The 15664-nt window shown below is 43.5% G+C and overlaps 1 protein-coding gene across 6 annotated transcripts in view; it reads left to right on the top strand.

The window, feature by feature from the left end:
- The window catches only part of LOC118390959 (F-BAR and double SH3 domains protein 2-like), a 53484-nt gene that overhangs the window by 26896 nt on the left and 10924 nt on the right, over window positions 1-15664 (top strand). For all 6 annotated transcript variants that reach the window (XR_008060729.1, XR_008060726.1, XR_008060727.1 and 3 more), the window contains 6 exons: window positions 7359-7492; window positions 7726-7780; window positions 7899-8027; window positions 8249-8371; window positions 10689-10784; window positions 15070-15186. Coding sequence is in view for 1 of the 6 variants with exons in the window: in XM_035781835.2 (XP_035637728.1) it covers window positions 7359-7492; window positions 7726-7780; window positions 7899-8027; window positions 8249-8371; window positions 10689-10784; window positions 15070-15186 (654 nt within the window). In the remaining 5 variants the exon portion in view is untranslated. The remainder of the gene's footprint in view (window positions 1-7358; window positions 7493-7725; window positions 7781-7898; window positions 8028-8248; window positions 8372-10688; window positions 10785-15069; window positions 15187-15664) is intronic.

Below are 15664 nucleotides of genomic sequence, written 5' to 3'. Positions count from 1 at the left end.
TGAAACTGCCTATTTCTAAGGCCCAGAAACTAGAATATGCATATAATTGTCAGATTAGGATAGAATACACTCTAAAGTTTCCAAAACTGTTAAAATATTGTCTGTGAGTATAACAGAACTGATATTGCAGGCGAAACCCTGAGGAAAATCAAACCAGGAAGTGCTGTTTCCATTGGATCCCTTGCCTCCATTTAAAGGGATATTAACCAGATTCATTTTCCTATGGCTTCCTCAAGGTGTCAGTAGTCTTTAGACATAGTTTCAGGCTTTTATTTTGAAAAATGAGCGAGAAAGATAATATCGCGTCAGTGGATAGCTGGGTGTTCGCAGAGTTTTGCTTGCGCAACAGAGTGGGGCAGCCATGGTCTCTCCTTCTCCTATTGAAAAAGCGAAAGTCCCGGTTGTTATATTATTGCTTATATATTTTACGAACAACCTGAGGATTGATTCTAAAAAAAAGTTTGACATGTTTCTGTGGACATTACGGATACTATTTGGAATTTTCTTCTGCGATGTCGTGACCGCTCGAGCCTGTGGATTTCTGAACATAATGCGCCAAACAAATGGAGGTATTTTTTTATAAAAATTATCTTTATGGAACAAAAGGAACATTTATTGTGTAACTGGGAGTCTCGTGAGTGCAAACATCCGAAGATCATCAAAGGTAAGCGATTTAATCTATTGCTTTTCTGACTTTCGTGACCAATCTACTTGGCAATATTTTGTCTACTGAGAGAGATGTTATTACATAAACGCTTGTTAATCACGCAGAGAACAAGCAGTGTGGCTGGTGGCATTGTCATGCTGGAGGGTCATGTCAGGATGAGCCTGTAGAAAGGGTACCACATGAGGGATGTCTTCCCTGTAACACACATCATTGAGATTGCCTTCAATGACAACAAGCTCGGTCCGATGCTGCTGTGACACACCGCCCCAGACCATGACAGACTCTCCGCCTCCAAATCAATCCCGCTCCAGAGTACAGGCCTCAGTGTAACACTCATTCCTTCGACAATAAACACGAATCCGACCATCACCCCGAGTGAGACAAAACCGTGACTCGTTAGTGAAGAGCACTTTTTGCCAGTCCTGTCTGGTCCAGCGACGGTGGGTTTGTGCCCATAGACGACGACGTTGCCGGTGATGTCTGGTGAGGACCTGCCTTACAACAGGCCTACAAGCCCTCAGACCAGCCTCTCAGCATATTGCTGACAGTCAAATCAAATGTAATTTTATTTGTCACATACACATGGTTAGCAGATGTTAATGCGAGTGTAGCGAAATGCTTGTGCTTCTAGTTCTGACAATGCAGTAATAACCAACAAGTAATCTAACTAACAATTCTTATACACAGTGTAAGGGGATAAAGAATATGTACATAAGATATATGAATGAGTGATGGGACAGATCAGCATAGGCAAGATACAGTAGATGGTATCGAGTATAGTATATACATATGAGATGAGTATGTAAACAAAGTGGCATAGTTAAAGTGGCTAGTGATACATGTATTACATAAGGATGCAGTAGATGATATAGAGTACAGTATATACGTATACATATGAGATGAATAATGTAGGGTATGTAAACATTTATATTAGGTAGCATTGTTTAAAGTGGCTAGTGATATATTCTACATCATTTCCCATCAATTCCCATTATTAAAGTGGCTGAAGTTGAGTCAGTGTGTTGGCAGCGGCCACTCAATGTTAGTGGTTGCTGTTTAACAGTCTGATGGCCTTGAGATAGAAGCTGTTTTTCAGTCTCTCGGTCCCAGCTTTGATGCACCTGTACTGACCTCGCCTTCTGGATGATAGCGGGGTGAACAGGCAGTGGCTAGGGTGGTTGTTGTCTTTGATGCTCTTTATGGCCTTCCTGTAACATCGGGTGGTGTAGGTGTCCTGGAGGGCAGGTAGTTTGCCCCCGGTGATGCCTTGTGCAGACCTCACTACCCTCTGGAGAACCTTACGGTTGTGGGCGGAGCAGTTGCCGTACCAGGCGGTGATACAACCCGCCAGGATGCTCTCGATTGTGCATCTGTAGAAGTGTGTGAGTGCTTTTGGTGACGAGCCGAATTTCTTCAGCCTCCTGAGTTTGAAGAGGCGCTGCTGCGCCTTCTTCACGATGCTGTCTGTGTGAGTGGACCAATTCAGTTTGTCTGTGATGTGTATGCCGAGGAACTTAAAACTTACTACCCTCTCCACTACTGTTCCATCGATGTGGATAGGGGGGTGTTCCCTCTGCTGTTTCCTGAAGTCCACAATCATCTCCTTAGTTTTGTTGACGTTGAGTGTGAGGTCATTTTCCTGACACCACACTCCGAGGGCCCTCACCTCCTCCCTGTAGGCCGTCTTGTCGTTGTTGGTAATCAAGCCTACCACCGTTGTGTCGTCCGCAAACTTGATGATTGAGTTTGAGGCGTGCGTGGCCACGCAGTCGTGGGTGAACAGGGAGTACAGGAGAGGGCTCAGAACGCACCCTTGTGGGGCCCCAGTGTTGAGGATCAGCGGGGTGGAGATGTTGTTGCCTACCCTCACCACCTGCCTACCCTCACCACCTTCCCGTCAGGAAGTCCAGTACTCAGTTGCACAGGGCGGGGTCGAGACCCAGGGTCTCGAGCTTGATGACGAGCTTGGAGTGTACTATGGTGTTAAATGCCGAGCTGTAGTCGATGAACAGCATTCTCACATAGGTATTCCTCTTGTCCAGATGGGTTAGGGCAGTGTGGTTGAGATTGCACCGTCTGTGGACCTATTTGGGCGGTAAGCAAATTGGAGTGGGTCTAGGGTGTCAGGTAGGGTGGAGGTGATATGGTCCTTGACTAGTCTCTCAAAGCACTTCATGATGACGGAAGTGAGTGCTACGGGGCGGTAGTCGTTTAGCTCAGTTACCTTAGCTTTCTTGGGAACAGGAACAATGGTGGCCCTCTTGAAGCATGTGGGAACAGCAGACTGGTATAGGGATTGATTGAATATGTCCGTAAATACACCAGCCAGCTGGTCTGCGCATGCTCTGAGGGTGCGGCTGGGGACGCCGTCTGGGCCTGCAGCCTTGCGAGGGTTAACACGTTTAAATGTTTTACTCACCTCGGCTGCAGTGAAGGAGAGGCCGCATGTTTTCGTTGAGCACTGATTGAGGGACTGTGCATTCCTGTTGTAACTCTGGCAGTTGTTGTTGCCATCCTGTACCTGTCCCACAGGTGTGATGTTCGGATGTACCGAACCTGTGCAGGTGTTGTTACACGTGGTCTGCCACTGCGAGGACGATCAGCTGTCCGTCCTGTCTCCCTGTATCACTCTCTTAGGTGTCTCACATTACGGACATTGCAATGTATTGCCCTGTCCACATCTGCAGTCCTCATGCCTCCTTGCAGCATGCCTAAGGCAAGTTCACGCCGATGAGTAGGTACCCTGGGCATCTTTCTTTTGGTGTTTTTCAGAGTCAGTAGAAAGGCCTCTTTTAGTGTCCTAAGTTTTCATAACTGTGACCTTAATTGTCTATCGTCTGTAAGCTGTTAGTGTCTTAACGACCGTTCCACAGGTGCATGTTCATTAATTGTTCATGGTTCATTGAACAAGCATGGGAAACAGTGTTTAAACCCTTTAGAATGAAGATCTGTGAAGTCATATGGATTTTTACGAATTATCTTTGAAAGACAGGGTCCTGAAAAAGGGATGTTTCTTTTTTTGCTTATATTCACTCCACTCAGTATTGTAATCAATACTTACCAGAAAGCATGTAGTCCTCGGCTCAAAGTGTATAGTTTGGGCTCAATAGCATCTCATTAGTGTGCAAGATCTTGAGAATCAGCTGGACATGTGATGGAAGAGTGCTTTGTACATGTGATGGAAGAATGTACTGTGCCTGCAGAGGTTTGCAATTCCATTGAATTGGGGATAGTTTAACCAAAATATGCCACAAGACCTAGAATTGCCTTATGTGTATCCCACAAAAAAAGGTTAACTGTTATAAGCTAACTTTTTTTGTGGGATTTATGCAAAATTCCCAAAATTCCAGGACTTAACTTCCTATGGAAAATTTCCGGAAATTTTCTGACCCTTTGCAACCCGACTTAGACTTACGTGTATTTTTGTTGTGAAACTGTTGGATATTACTGCACTGTCTGAGCTAGAATCACAAGCATTTCGCTACACCCGCAATAACATCTGGTAAACACGTGTATGTGACAAATACATTTTGAGTTGATTTGAAAAGACTCCTAAAGGACTTACTTTGCCACCATGGCCTTTTTTGCCTTTACCTCCCTTATCGCACCTCATTTGCTCACATCGTATATAGACTTGTTTTATACTGTATTATTGACTGTATGTTTGTTTTACTCCATGTGTAACTCTGTGTCGTTGTATGTGTCGAACTGCTTTGCTTTATCTTGGCCAGGTCGCAATTGTAAATGAGAACTTGTTCTCAACTTGCCTACCTGGTTTAATAAAGGTGAAATTAAAAATAAAATTAAAAACTCTGACCATGAGAAACAAGATTCTCTGGTCTGATGAAAACAATATTGAACTCTTTGACCTGAATGCCAAACATCACGTCTGGAGGAAACCTGACACCATCCCTACGGTGAAGCGTGGTGGCAGCATTGCGATGGGGGATGTTTTTCAGCAGGGACTGGGAGAACAGCCAGGATCGAGGGGCTGATGAACGGAGCAAAGTACAGAGATCCTTGATGAATCTAACAAAATGTGGACATATTTTATTTAACTAGGCAAGTCAGTTATGAACAAATTCTTATTTACAATGACGGCCTAGGAACAGTGGGTTAACTGCCTTGTTCAGGGGCAGAACAACAAATTTTTACCTTGACAGCTCAGGGATTCGATCTAGCAACCTTTCGGTTACAGGCCCAACACTCTAACCACTAGGCTACCTGCCGCCCCAAAGTCGAGGGGTATGAATACTTTCCGAATGCACTGTATATACAGGGCTGTGCAAAAGTATTCAGACCCCTTTGATTTATTGTGTTACAAAGTGGGGTTAAAATGAATTGAATTGTACTTTTTGTCTACAACACAAAATATTCTAATGTCAAAGTGGAAGGAAAAATAGTAACATTTAAAAAAAAAATAATAATAACAATGAAATAACTAAAATATAGTCGTTGCATAAGTATTCAACTCCCTGGGTCAATACATGTTAGAAACACTTTTTGGCATTGATTACAGCTTTGAGTCTTCTTGGGTAAGTCTATAAGAGCTTTGCCCACCTGCATTGTGCAATATTTGCCCATTATTTTAACCACATTCTTCAAGCTCTGTCAACATATTGGGGATCATGACTAGACAGCAATTTAAGTCTTGCTGTAGATTTTCACTCTGTCATTAAGAGTGGAGTCAACTACAATGTTGTTGATCCATCCTCTGTTTTCTCCCATCACAGCCAATGAACTCTGTAGCTGTTTTAAAATCCCCAATGGCCTCATGGTAAGACCCCTGTGTCTTTGTGGTTTAATACATACTCCACAGCATAATTATTACCGTGACCATGTTTAAAGAGATTCAATGTCTGATTTTGTTATTGTTATCAATTGACCAATCACTGCCCTTTGAGGCTTTCGAAAAGCTCCCTGATGTTTGTAGTTGAATTTGTGCTTGAAATTCAATACTTGACTGAGGGACCTTACAGATGTTATCTGTATGGGGGGGACAGAGGAAGTGTTAGTCATTAAAAAAGTGTGTCCATGCAACTTATATGATTTGTTATACCAAATTTGTCTTCTAAACAAATGTAGGCTTACCTAAACAAAATGGCTGAATACTTCTGCAACGACTATTTTAGTTATGAATTTATCTTAAATAAATAATAATTCTTCCACTGGGGGTCCAAGGGGGTCTGAATACTTTTGCAAGACACTGTATTAATATATACTGGGTCATAGTTCAGGTGGGCCTTCACACTTCAGCAAACCATGTTTTTCTTGGTATGCTCTTTTCATATACTGTGTCATGTTCAGTTTGGCACACTGTAGCAAAACCTTACCTCCATGTTTTAGTCCATTTTGAAACGTTTTCGCCCTACTGAACATTCCCAAGCCTGGACGCTTTGCTTCAATATCAGCTAAGAGTTGGCCACATGGCCGCCCTGTCCATATGATCACTGGATGTCAGGCTTTGGCCAACACCTGCTCTCTATTTATCCCTATCCATGTTCCGCTGGCTACCATCAACTAGCACCCTCTTGTTCACCCTGACTGACCTAATAGGAATATCATATTTATTCTTAGTACAAACATCTTAGAATGGCTACCAGTGGAACGGGCATGCTTGTCCAGGTATGTTGTTAGTCACGTGTACAGGAACGCAGATGTAATTGCAGGGTGGGGGGAGCAGGTAGCTAGCTGCCTGGTGGCTATTCATGGTCTGGCGGTAGAAGCTATTGGCTAGTCATCGCCCTGATAGTCCTGCACTGGCTCGGGTAACTGTATTAGCAATGAGTCAGGATATTTGACATGTTTCACCACATGAGCCATACTGTGCCAGCTGACTATGTGTATTGACCAGCTGACTGTATGTCCTCTGGTTGTTTCTCCAGTAGTGCTGAGCTATTAGTGCTTTTTTAGGTCTTAGGTTTCGGTTCAATTATTTAACAAATTATCACGGTTTTTCGTTTCAACAATTTTTTTTTAAACATGAAATGCATTATGAGATAATGACGTTACATTGATTTTAGAGCTTTTAATGGAAATTCCAACTCCAAAAATAGTGAACATTGATAATATTTCATTGTCTCTGTCAGGTCCACATTGGGTAGACATCAATAGAAAAATAGGAAATTACTATGCAATATTTCAGCTACTTAGTTTTTATTTGATGGCTTTATTAAAGTAATCATCTCTGTTCAGGCAGTAGCAGGCAGCCAGGCCATATAACACCTACATGCTCCCCATACTGTACGGTCTTCGTATTTTGCCAAACTGCATATTATGCTGCAGAGCTGTCTGAATCATTTTACTAGTTCTTCAAAGTTTATAAGGCATACTTTCACAAACTGTCTCTGTCCCTCTTGTCGTTGTGTACATTACTCTCTCATGTGGTCCCGTTTACCGCCTAACAATGGGAGTTGTTGTCCCAAAGGCGGGAATGCAGGTGACAAGCTTAGGTCCAAACTAAGCCAGTAGACTTCGCATTGGGCTTATTTCTGACAGATCTTGGCCAAAGTGAAACCTCTCACTTTTCCTCTCTGAGCCGTCTGTCTAAATGGAATTCAAGTAATTGAACCGACATCAGTCAATTAGTTGTTTTAATAACAGAAAACCCCCAGAAAAGTTGGTTAATCGCTCAGCACTATTCTCCAGTGTACTGACCAGCTGACTGTATGCCCTCTGGTTATTTGTTCAGTGTATTGACCAGCTGATGCTGGTGCAGGCAGAGCTGCAGGACTCGGTGAAGGAGCTGGCTAAGACCAGGAAGAAGTATCAGGAGACAGAGACCATGGCCCAGGCCGTCAGGGACAAGGCCGAGCAGGACGCCAAGTACGTGCACGCACACACACAAACTAAAAAATCCTACCCCTACGGCCTTGTGGAGATTTGAGAGGATCAGATGGGTAACAAAGCTGAGGGAAAGGTAGAGCTATTGCCGTAATGCTGACCTATCCAATCCTCACGAATGTACAGGAGTGACAATGTAAAAGACCATAGGGAATCATTGGTCTTGTGTGACTCTGTTCACATATATGTTCCATCTCTCCCTCTGTTCTGTCCAGGTCCAAACTGAGTCTCTTCCAATCCAGGTCCAGTCTGCAGAGGGCAAGTGTAAAGGTGAGAGAATTAAATGAATCCATTGTATGTATGGCCAATTGGCCATGACTACAAACTCAAGTGCATATGGGAATGGAGAGAAAAAGTACAACTAAGTTACTGACGTGCATGTTTTCAGCTGAAAGCCAAGAGGAGTGAGTGTAACTCCAAAGCCACCCATGCCAGGAACGACTATCTCCTCACGCTAGCTGCGGCTAACGCTCACCAGCAGCGCTATTACAACACTGACCTGATCGACTGCATTAAGGTGAGGCGTTGGCACACACAAAGAATGCGGGCATTCCAGGTACTTTTTTTTGCAGTTGCCTCATATCTCAGGTGATTTCTGTGTCATAGTTAGCATGACTGCAAAAACAGGCTGCCTGGAATGCCACCACCAGTGTGCGAATGTGTGAGATGGAGGGTTATTGCTGCATATTACTGATAAATTACAAGGTAAGTTATTTCCCTGTTTACTGTGCTCCTCAGGTCCTGGATGGGAGCATCTATGAGCAGGTGAAGGACTACCTGGTCTCTCTGTGCCAGATGGAGCTTGAGTCCTATCAGGCTGTTCACAACACTTTCAACATCCTCCTGGAGAACTCCAATGGGGTGAGCGCACGCAAACTAGCCCAGTGTCCGTATGTCAAGTGTCTCGAAGGAGCGCTGATCCAAAATCAGTTTAGCCTTTTTAGATGAAAAAATGTATAGGAAATGGAACTTGAACGGGGAATTGTGAGATGCTTGATACTAATGGCCCCAGGTATTATCCTTCATTGAACTAGCCTGGACCAAGATCTGTTTGTGCTGTCTTGCCAACTCCTATGGTCTAATGATATTGGCTATACAGCACAAACCACGCTTTTATTGGAGTTTTTTTTTTTTACTTTGGGAGAGAGTTTCTATGCAGAGAAGGCTGGGAAGTCGGTGTAACAGGTGGTTAGTCCAGAACCTTGTCTGAAAGTTGAAGGATTGCATTAACTCCCCCAAGCTAATGCCTAGGCTTTAGCTCGGTGTGCAGGAGACCCAGGTTCAAAACCCAGATGGTCAAGTTAGCATGTATACCATTGTTTAGGTCCATATTTTTCTTTTAAAGCTAGAATTGTTCATTTAAACAAAACAAAGCATCTCCCCACCCCTGTTTTGCTAAAAAGCTCAGGGATGGGGCTAGAGAGTTATGCATGCAACGACTGACCCTCCATGATATCAAATGTATAGCTTTAACCATGTTTTGAGGCTATACAAGTGTTTGTTTGTTGTTTCCAAACAGTGGAGTGAGGCAAGCTTATATTTTGGGTTCTGATGGGGTACGACCATTAAACAAAGCTCACGAGGCATTTATAAATGATATTCTTGACAAAACTATGGGTATAATATAATTTAAGTCCAAAAATGTATGTAGCAACTATGGAATCTAGCTTTAAAGATTTAGAGATGACTTTTCCCAATACGCTGTTGTCTTCCTACCTATTCAGTTACCCCTCAGCGATCTTAGTCCTGGGCTCTTGGGGTTTCTGTAACCCGACTGTAGTTCACAGTTCGTTTCCGCTCAACCAAGCATGAACGTACCAGTCAAAAGTTTGGTCACCCTTCTTTATTTTTGACTATTTTCTACCTTGTAGAATAATAGTGAAGACATCAAAACTATGAATAACACATATGGAATCATGTAGTAACCAAAAAAGTGTTAAACAAATTAAAATATATTTTAGATTCTTCAAAGTAGTCAACCTTTGCCTTGATGACAGCTCTGCACACTCTTGGCATTCTCTCAGCCAGCTTCACCTGGGATGTTTTTCCAACATATGCTGAGCACTTGTTGGCTGCTTGTCCTTCACTCTGCGGTCCAACTCATCCCAAACCATATCAATTGGGTTGAGGTTGAGTGATCAAATAGCCCTTACACAGACTGTTGGTGTGTTGGGTCATTGTCCTGTTGAAAAACAAATGATAGTCCCACTAATCGCCAACCAGATGGGATGGTGTATCGCTGCAGAATGCTGTGGTAACCATGCTGGTTAAGTGTTCCTTGAATTCTAAATAAATCAGACAGTGTCACCAGCAAAGCACCCCCACACCATCACACCTCCTCCTCAATGCTTCATGGTGGGAAATACACATGCAGAGATCATCCGTTCACCTACTCTGCGTCTCACAAAGATATGGCGGTTGGAACCAAAACTCAATTTTGGACTCATCAGACCAAAGGACAGATTTCCACCGGTCCAATTAATTTTTAACAAGGCACACCTGTTAATTGAAATGCTTTCTAGGTGACTACATCGTGAAGCTGGTTGAGAGAATGTCAAGAGTGTGCAGAGCTGTCATCAAGGCAAAGGGTGGCTACTTTGAAGAACACTGCATGATTCCATATTTGTTATGTCATTGTTTTGATGTTTTCGCTATTATTCTGCAATGTAGAAAATAGTAAAAAATAATGAAAATCCCTGGAATGAGTAGGTGTGTCCGAACTATTGACTGGTACTGTGTATATGCAGGGAGGCAGCGAGCTGTAGGTGCCAGATCCCACAGAGGGGTCAGATTTCTACCGGCTGACTCATATAGTTCCTCTTTCACTGTGACGCCACAGCAGGCTGTGTGTGTGGGTGTATAGTTTTGACCTCTCTCTGGTAATCTTCCTATGACCCTTGAGGTGACCGTGAATGCTCCCCTGTGACTCTGCTCTGACCGTCAGTGGTCCTTTGATGGCCCTGGCTTAAATAAGAACAGTGTGGTCACTCGCCGATGACATGATAAACTCTCAAAGGAGTTTAAGGCCTCTTCTGTCATGATAATGAGTTTTATCTATTCTAATCCCTTTATGCCTCTTTCAGATTATCAGTTGCTGTATTATGAGGTTAACTAAATGGCTATGCGTGCGCGTCTGCATGTATGTGTGCATCTGCGTATGTTTGTGTGTTCTCTTCAGATGATGCAGGACTTTCACCAGCAGCAGTTTGTACAGCAGAACCAAGTGTTCCACAGTACCCCAGCCATCCTCTTCCAGCCCATCAACACTGACACGGTGGGTAGTAGTGCTACGCTAATGCTACACTAATGCTACTTTTCTCATGGAACGTGTTGGCTAGTGCTACGCTACACACTAGCTATGCTAAAGCTACCCTCTTGTAGAACCACTGGTCCTTCTTCACCACTAGGCTAGCTAACCTGCTCTACCGTACATGCTTGTGCATATGTGTAACCAAGTTGAATTTGTAGGCTCACTCCTCAACTTGAAATGCCTCTACCCATGCCATTGACTTGGTAGCTATTCTTTGGCGTAGCTGGCTACGGCATTGCGTGAAAGGATTGGGATTTGTCAAATCCATTACAGTAGTGGACCTGTGAGGGAGGAAGCAAGCTGTTAAATGACAGTGACGTCCATTACATGCAATGCTTGTGTTTTGGTGAGTGTGTTTGTGTTGCACGCAGGTTTAATTTTTTTTTTTAAATTAAGGGGTGGATCAGCTTAATGTTGCGGAAAGAATGTCCGCTTCCAATGTAATTGTCTGCATCATTTCCAATCCGCCATATTGTTTTGGTAAATATATCCATAAACACATGCATACATATACACATATATACATACACATACCTATATAGACATACTTTTTAAAAATAATATACCTTTATTATTATTCCTTGCAAACCCTTCCGCCGATCCCCCAATTGGAGTAAACTAATAAACACTTCTGCTTTTACCTTCAATTTATACATCTTATACACATTTTACAGACACAGTCTACTTTACAATAGTTCTCTCTTGTTTGTTCTTAGTCCTTCCTCTATTTCTGATGTCCATCCAGTTTGATTTCTATTTGTAACTGTGCTATTTCACAAAAGTTCTGAACCTATATACATTCTACAGATCCTGTATGCTTTACATGGTTTATCTTGTTATTAGTCCCACTCCATTCAACCCCTCCCATCTATCTCTCAACATCATCCATTTCAGATTTCTATTTGCCATATATTTTTCAACTGTGCTGTGATGCTTCACAAAATAATTGAACCTTCCTATTCTCATAGCTTCTACAGATTGTAAATTAAAAATACATTTTTGCTAAAATAAGTATTATATTATTGATTGATTTGACTATGGCTTTTCAAATCACCCAGTATTGCTATCTGTAGTGTTAGTTCTAGACAAATGTTGCAATTCTTCAGCCATTCCTGGACCTGTGACCAAAGACTAGCTACATATGTACAATACCAAAATAAATGATCTAATGACTCTGCCTACTCACGGCAGAATCTGCAGAGCTGGGAAGATTGTATCCCCCATATATATATAACATTCTATTAGTTGCAAAAATTTTGTATAGTAGTTTAAATTGAAAAATTCATAGTTTTGAATCCGGTGTTGTTTTGCGTATCAATTCATTGCACGCAGGTTTGTTTGTATGGTTTATGGCGTGTATGTATATGGTGTGCATGCGAGCCCCAGAGGAACATGTTCTCAACTGACCCAGCCTGCCACCAGTGCACTTGTCCGCATCCTCTGCCGCCTGCAGAGGGTGTTTGTCTCCAAGACCCTCGTTGTTTTCCGTTGGTAGTGAAACAAGCGGTGGCCTGTTCCTAAAGAAAACATTTAGTGATGCAGTTGCACCCTCCACCTCCCTCAAACCTACCCCCCCCTTTCCCCTCCCTAAACAATGTGACAGAGGTATCTGGCTCTCGCTCTCTCCTTCGCTGGCTCTCGCTCTCTCCTTCGCTGGCTCTCGCTCTCTTCCTCGCTGGCTCTCGCTCTCTTCCTCGCTGGCTCTCGCTCTCTCCCTCGCTGGCTCTCGCTCTCTCCCTCGCTGGCTCTCGCTCTCTCCCTCGCTGGCTCTCGCTCTCTCCCTCGCTGGCTCTCGCTCTCTCCCTCGCTGGCTCTCGCTCTCTCCCTCGCTGGCTCTCGCTCTCTCCCTCGCTGGCTCTCGCTCTCTCCCTCGCTGGCTCTCGCTCTCTCCCTCGCTGGCTCTCGCTCTCTCCCTCGCTGGCTCTCGCTCTCTCCCTCGCTGGCTCTCGCTCTCCCTCGCTGGCTCTCGCTCTCTCCCTCGCTGGCTCTCGCTCTCTCCCTCGCTGGCTCTCGCTCTCTCCCTCGCTGGCTCTCGCTCTCTCCCTCGCTGGCTCTCGCTCTCTCCCTCGCTGGCTCTCGCTCTCTCCCTCGCTGGCTCTCGCTCTCTCCCTCGCTGGCTCTCGCTCTCTCCCTCGCTGGCTCTCGCTCTCTCCCTCGCTGGCTCTCGCTCTCTCCCTCGCTGGCTCTCGCTCGCTGGCTCGCTGGCTCTCGCTCGCTGGCTCTCGCTCGCTGGCTCGCTGGCTCTCGCTCGCTGGCTCTCGCTCGCTGGCTCTCGCTCTCTCCCTCGCTGGCTCTCGCTCGCTCCCTCGCTGGCTCTCGCTCTCTCCCTCGCTGGCTTTCGCTCTCTCCCTCGCTGGCTCTCGCTGGCTCTCGCTCGCTGGCTCTCGCTCTCTCCCTCGCTGGCTCTCGCTCGCTCCTTCGATGGCTCTCGCTCTCTCCCTCGCTGGCTCTCGCTCGCTCCCTCGCTGGCTTTCTGTTCTTTTTTGCTCTGGCTCGTTTTTTCACGCACGGTATCACTTTCTCAATTTAAAGGGGCTTTACTGACATGTAATTGAAATGGGTTTTATTGACATGTAATTTAAAAACATAAAAATGTAAAGAAACAAACTAGAAATGAACAGTAAACAGCAATCACTAATTCAGAGGTTGCTGCCTACACTGAGACCCAATCACTGGTCACTTTAATATATGGTTCACTAGTCACTTTAAACAATGCCACTTTAAAAATGTTTACATATCTTACATTACTCATATGTTTATACTGTATTTTATACCATCTATGGCACCTTGCCTATGCCACTCGGCAATCGCTAATCCAGATATTTATATGTACATATTCTCATTCACCCCTTTAGATTTGTGTGTATTAGGTAGTTGTTGGGGAATTGTTAGATATTACTGCACTGTCGGAACTAGAAGCACAAGCATTTCGCTACACTCACATTAACATCTGCTAACTATTTGTGTGACCAATAAAATTTGATTTAAATATTGCATACACAAAGGTTTTTGAAAGATAAAGGAATTTCTAATGTTATCAGCTGTGTACAGTGATTTAACAATGTGCAAATATTTGAAATACAAATGGTAGGGGTGTCTGCGTTTTAGAATAGATAAAAGCGCATATTATTGTGACCGAAAAGCTCTCTCGCTCTCTCTTGCTGAATATACTCATAATTATACATTTAGTCATTTGGACTGTGTTTATTATTTTGTCAGGGCTTAGAGATTAATCAGCTGTGTGCGCATGAGTCATGCCAGGGGTCATCATCAGTCATAGGAGTTGACCTATACACCTCCTGAGGAGAGGTGAGACCAAACTTTGTGGTCCTGTCGCGCGTGTCCATCAGATGGCCAGTGATCTCTGTTCATTACCGAGTGCAATGGAAAATGTTTAAAATCATTTTGTATGAGGAAGCAAAAATGAGCGTTTGATTATTAGACAAGTCCAGGGACGTCCCTCCCCGTTTCAGTACGTTTTCTTCTGTTTGGTGGATAATGAACACTTAGTGTTACAGAACGTTCTGATAGAAGTCTATTATGTAGAACGAATATGATTGTAGGTCATGTAGACTAGAGAACCGTGTCAGCTCTATTCCTTTATATTTTGCAGTGTTCAGAACATATCACATTACACATCAGAAAGGCCTGGACTGAGAATTCATTCCTTGTAGATGAGTTGTGGGGAGAAATAAGAACAAGATTATTCCATTTTAAATCTGGAATTTATGTTTTTCTGATCGCCTTCTAATCCTATATTATTGGAATCAACCTACCCCCGAGCAAATATCAGACATTTCACATTGTACTGATTACATCCCTGATTTAGAGACATTGCCTCTCATCCCATTGGGATGTGGATTAGCTGTGTTCCTCTTGTGAGGTCATCCATAGTGGAAGTGCTTTTCTCTAGGTTGTTTTCTTTTCGACACACACACACTGTTTCGTCGTCTGCCTCAATAGTGGAATAATGTTTTTTACTACGCCGACTTGAGTTCATTCCTCAAATCTAATTTCATAATATTTGCCAACATTCACCCTCAAACGAATATCAGCTCCAATATCCAACCATAGACATATTCACCTAAATATTTGTTTTATATGTACCATATATTATACATAAGTCTTTTTTAATTATTTTAATAGATGCACGGACAGATACGGATGCTGAATATGTTTCGCTGAATATTATCAATTATTATTCAACTCTCTCTCTCTCCCTCCCCTATACATCATCCCTGGTCACTAGGTGGGGCAGTTGCAGAAGGAGAGTGGCACAGTGGAGGAGCACAGTCTGGATAAGGAGGCACGGAGGTGGGCGACCCGAGTGGCACGAGAACACAAGAGCATCATCCACAGTCAGAGGGTGAGAGAGAGGGAGGAAAAGAGAAAGGGATGGAAATGTTAAAAAGTGAGAGCGAGGGACCGCCTATTCACAAAGTGTCTCAGAGTAGGAGTGCTGATCTAGGAAAAGTTTTCTGCCTTTTAGATAAGATTACATGGACTCATAGACTTTATGAATACGGGCTCAGATTTGTTCAACTTCAGTACACTTCCAACTGACTCAACACATAGATATCATTAACCCAATATAAAATACTAATAATTAATCAGTTTTATGATGCTTGCACTGTGTCAGAGGGAAGGGAAGGAAACGTTTGAACCATTGACCTACTGGCCTGAGTTTGTTGTTAAAATTTGGTGATAAGATAACGGATGTAGGTAGTTCTTGGCCCAACTCTGACAAGTGTTTTCCAGTAAACCAGGATGTAACATGGCCCGTTACTTGAAATGATATTAAATGAGTCATGCTTTATCTGTGAGAGTTTTACAATTTCTTCTAT

Source organism: Oncorhynchus keta, chromosome 12, assembly GCF_023373465.1.
Source record: "Oncorhynchus keta strain PuntledgeMale-10-30-2019 chromosome 12, Oket_V2, whole genome shotgun sequence".
In the NCBI taxonomy this organism is placed as follows: Eukaryota; Metazoa; Chordata; class Actinopteri; order Salmoniformes; family Salmonidae; genus Oncorhynchus; species Oncorhynchus keta.
Note: the sequence above shows the minus strand (reverse complement) of the source record. Positions and strands in the feature narration are given on the sequence as shown.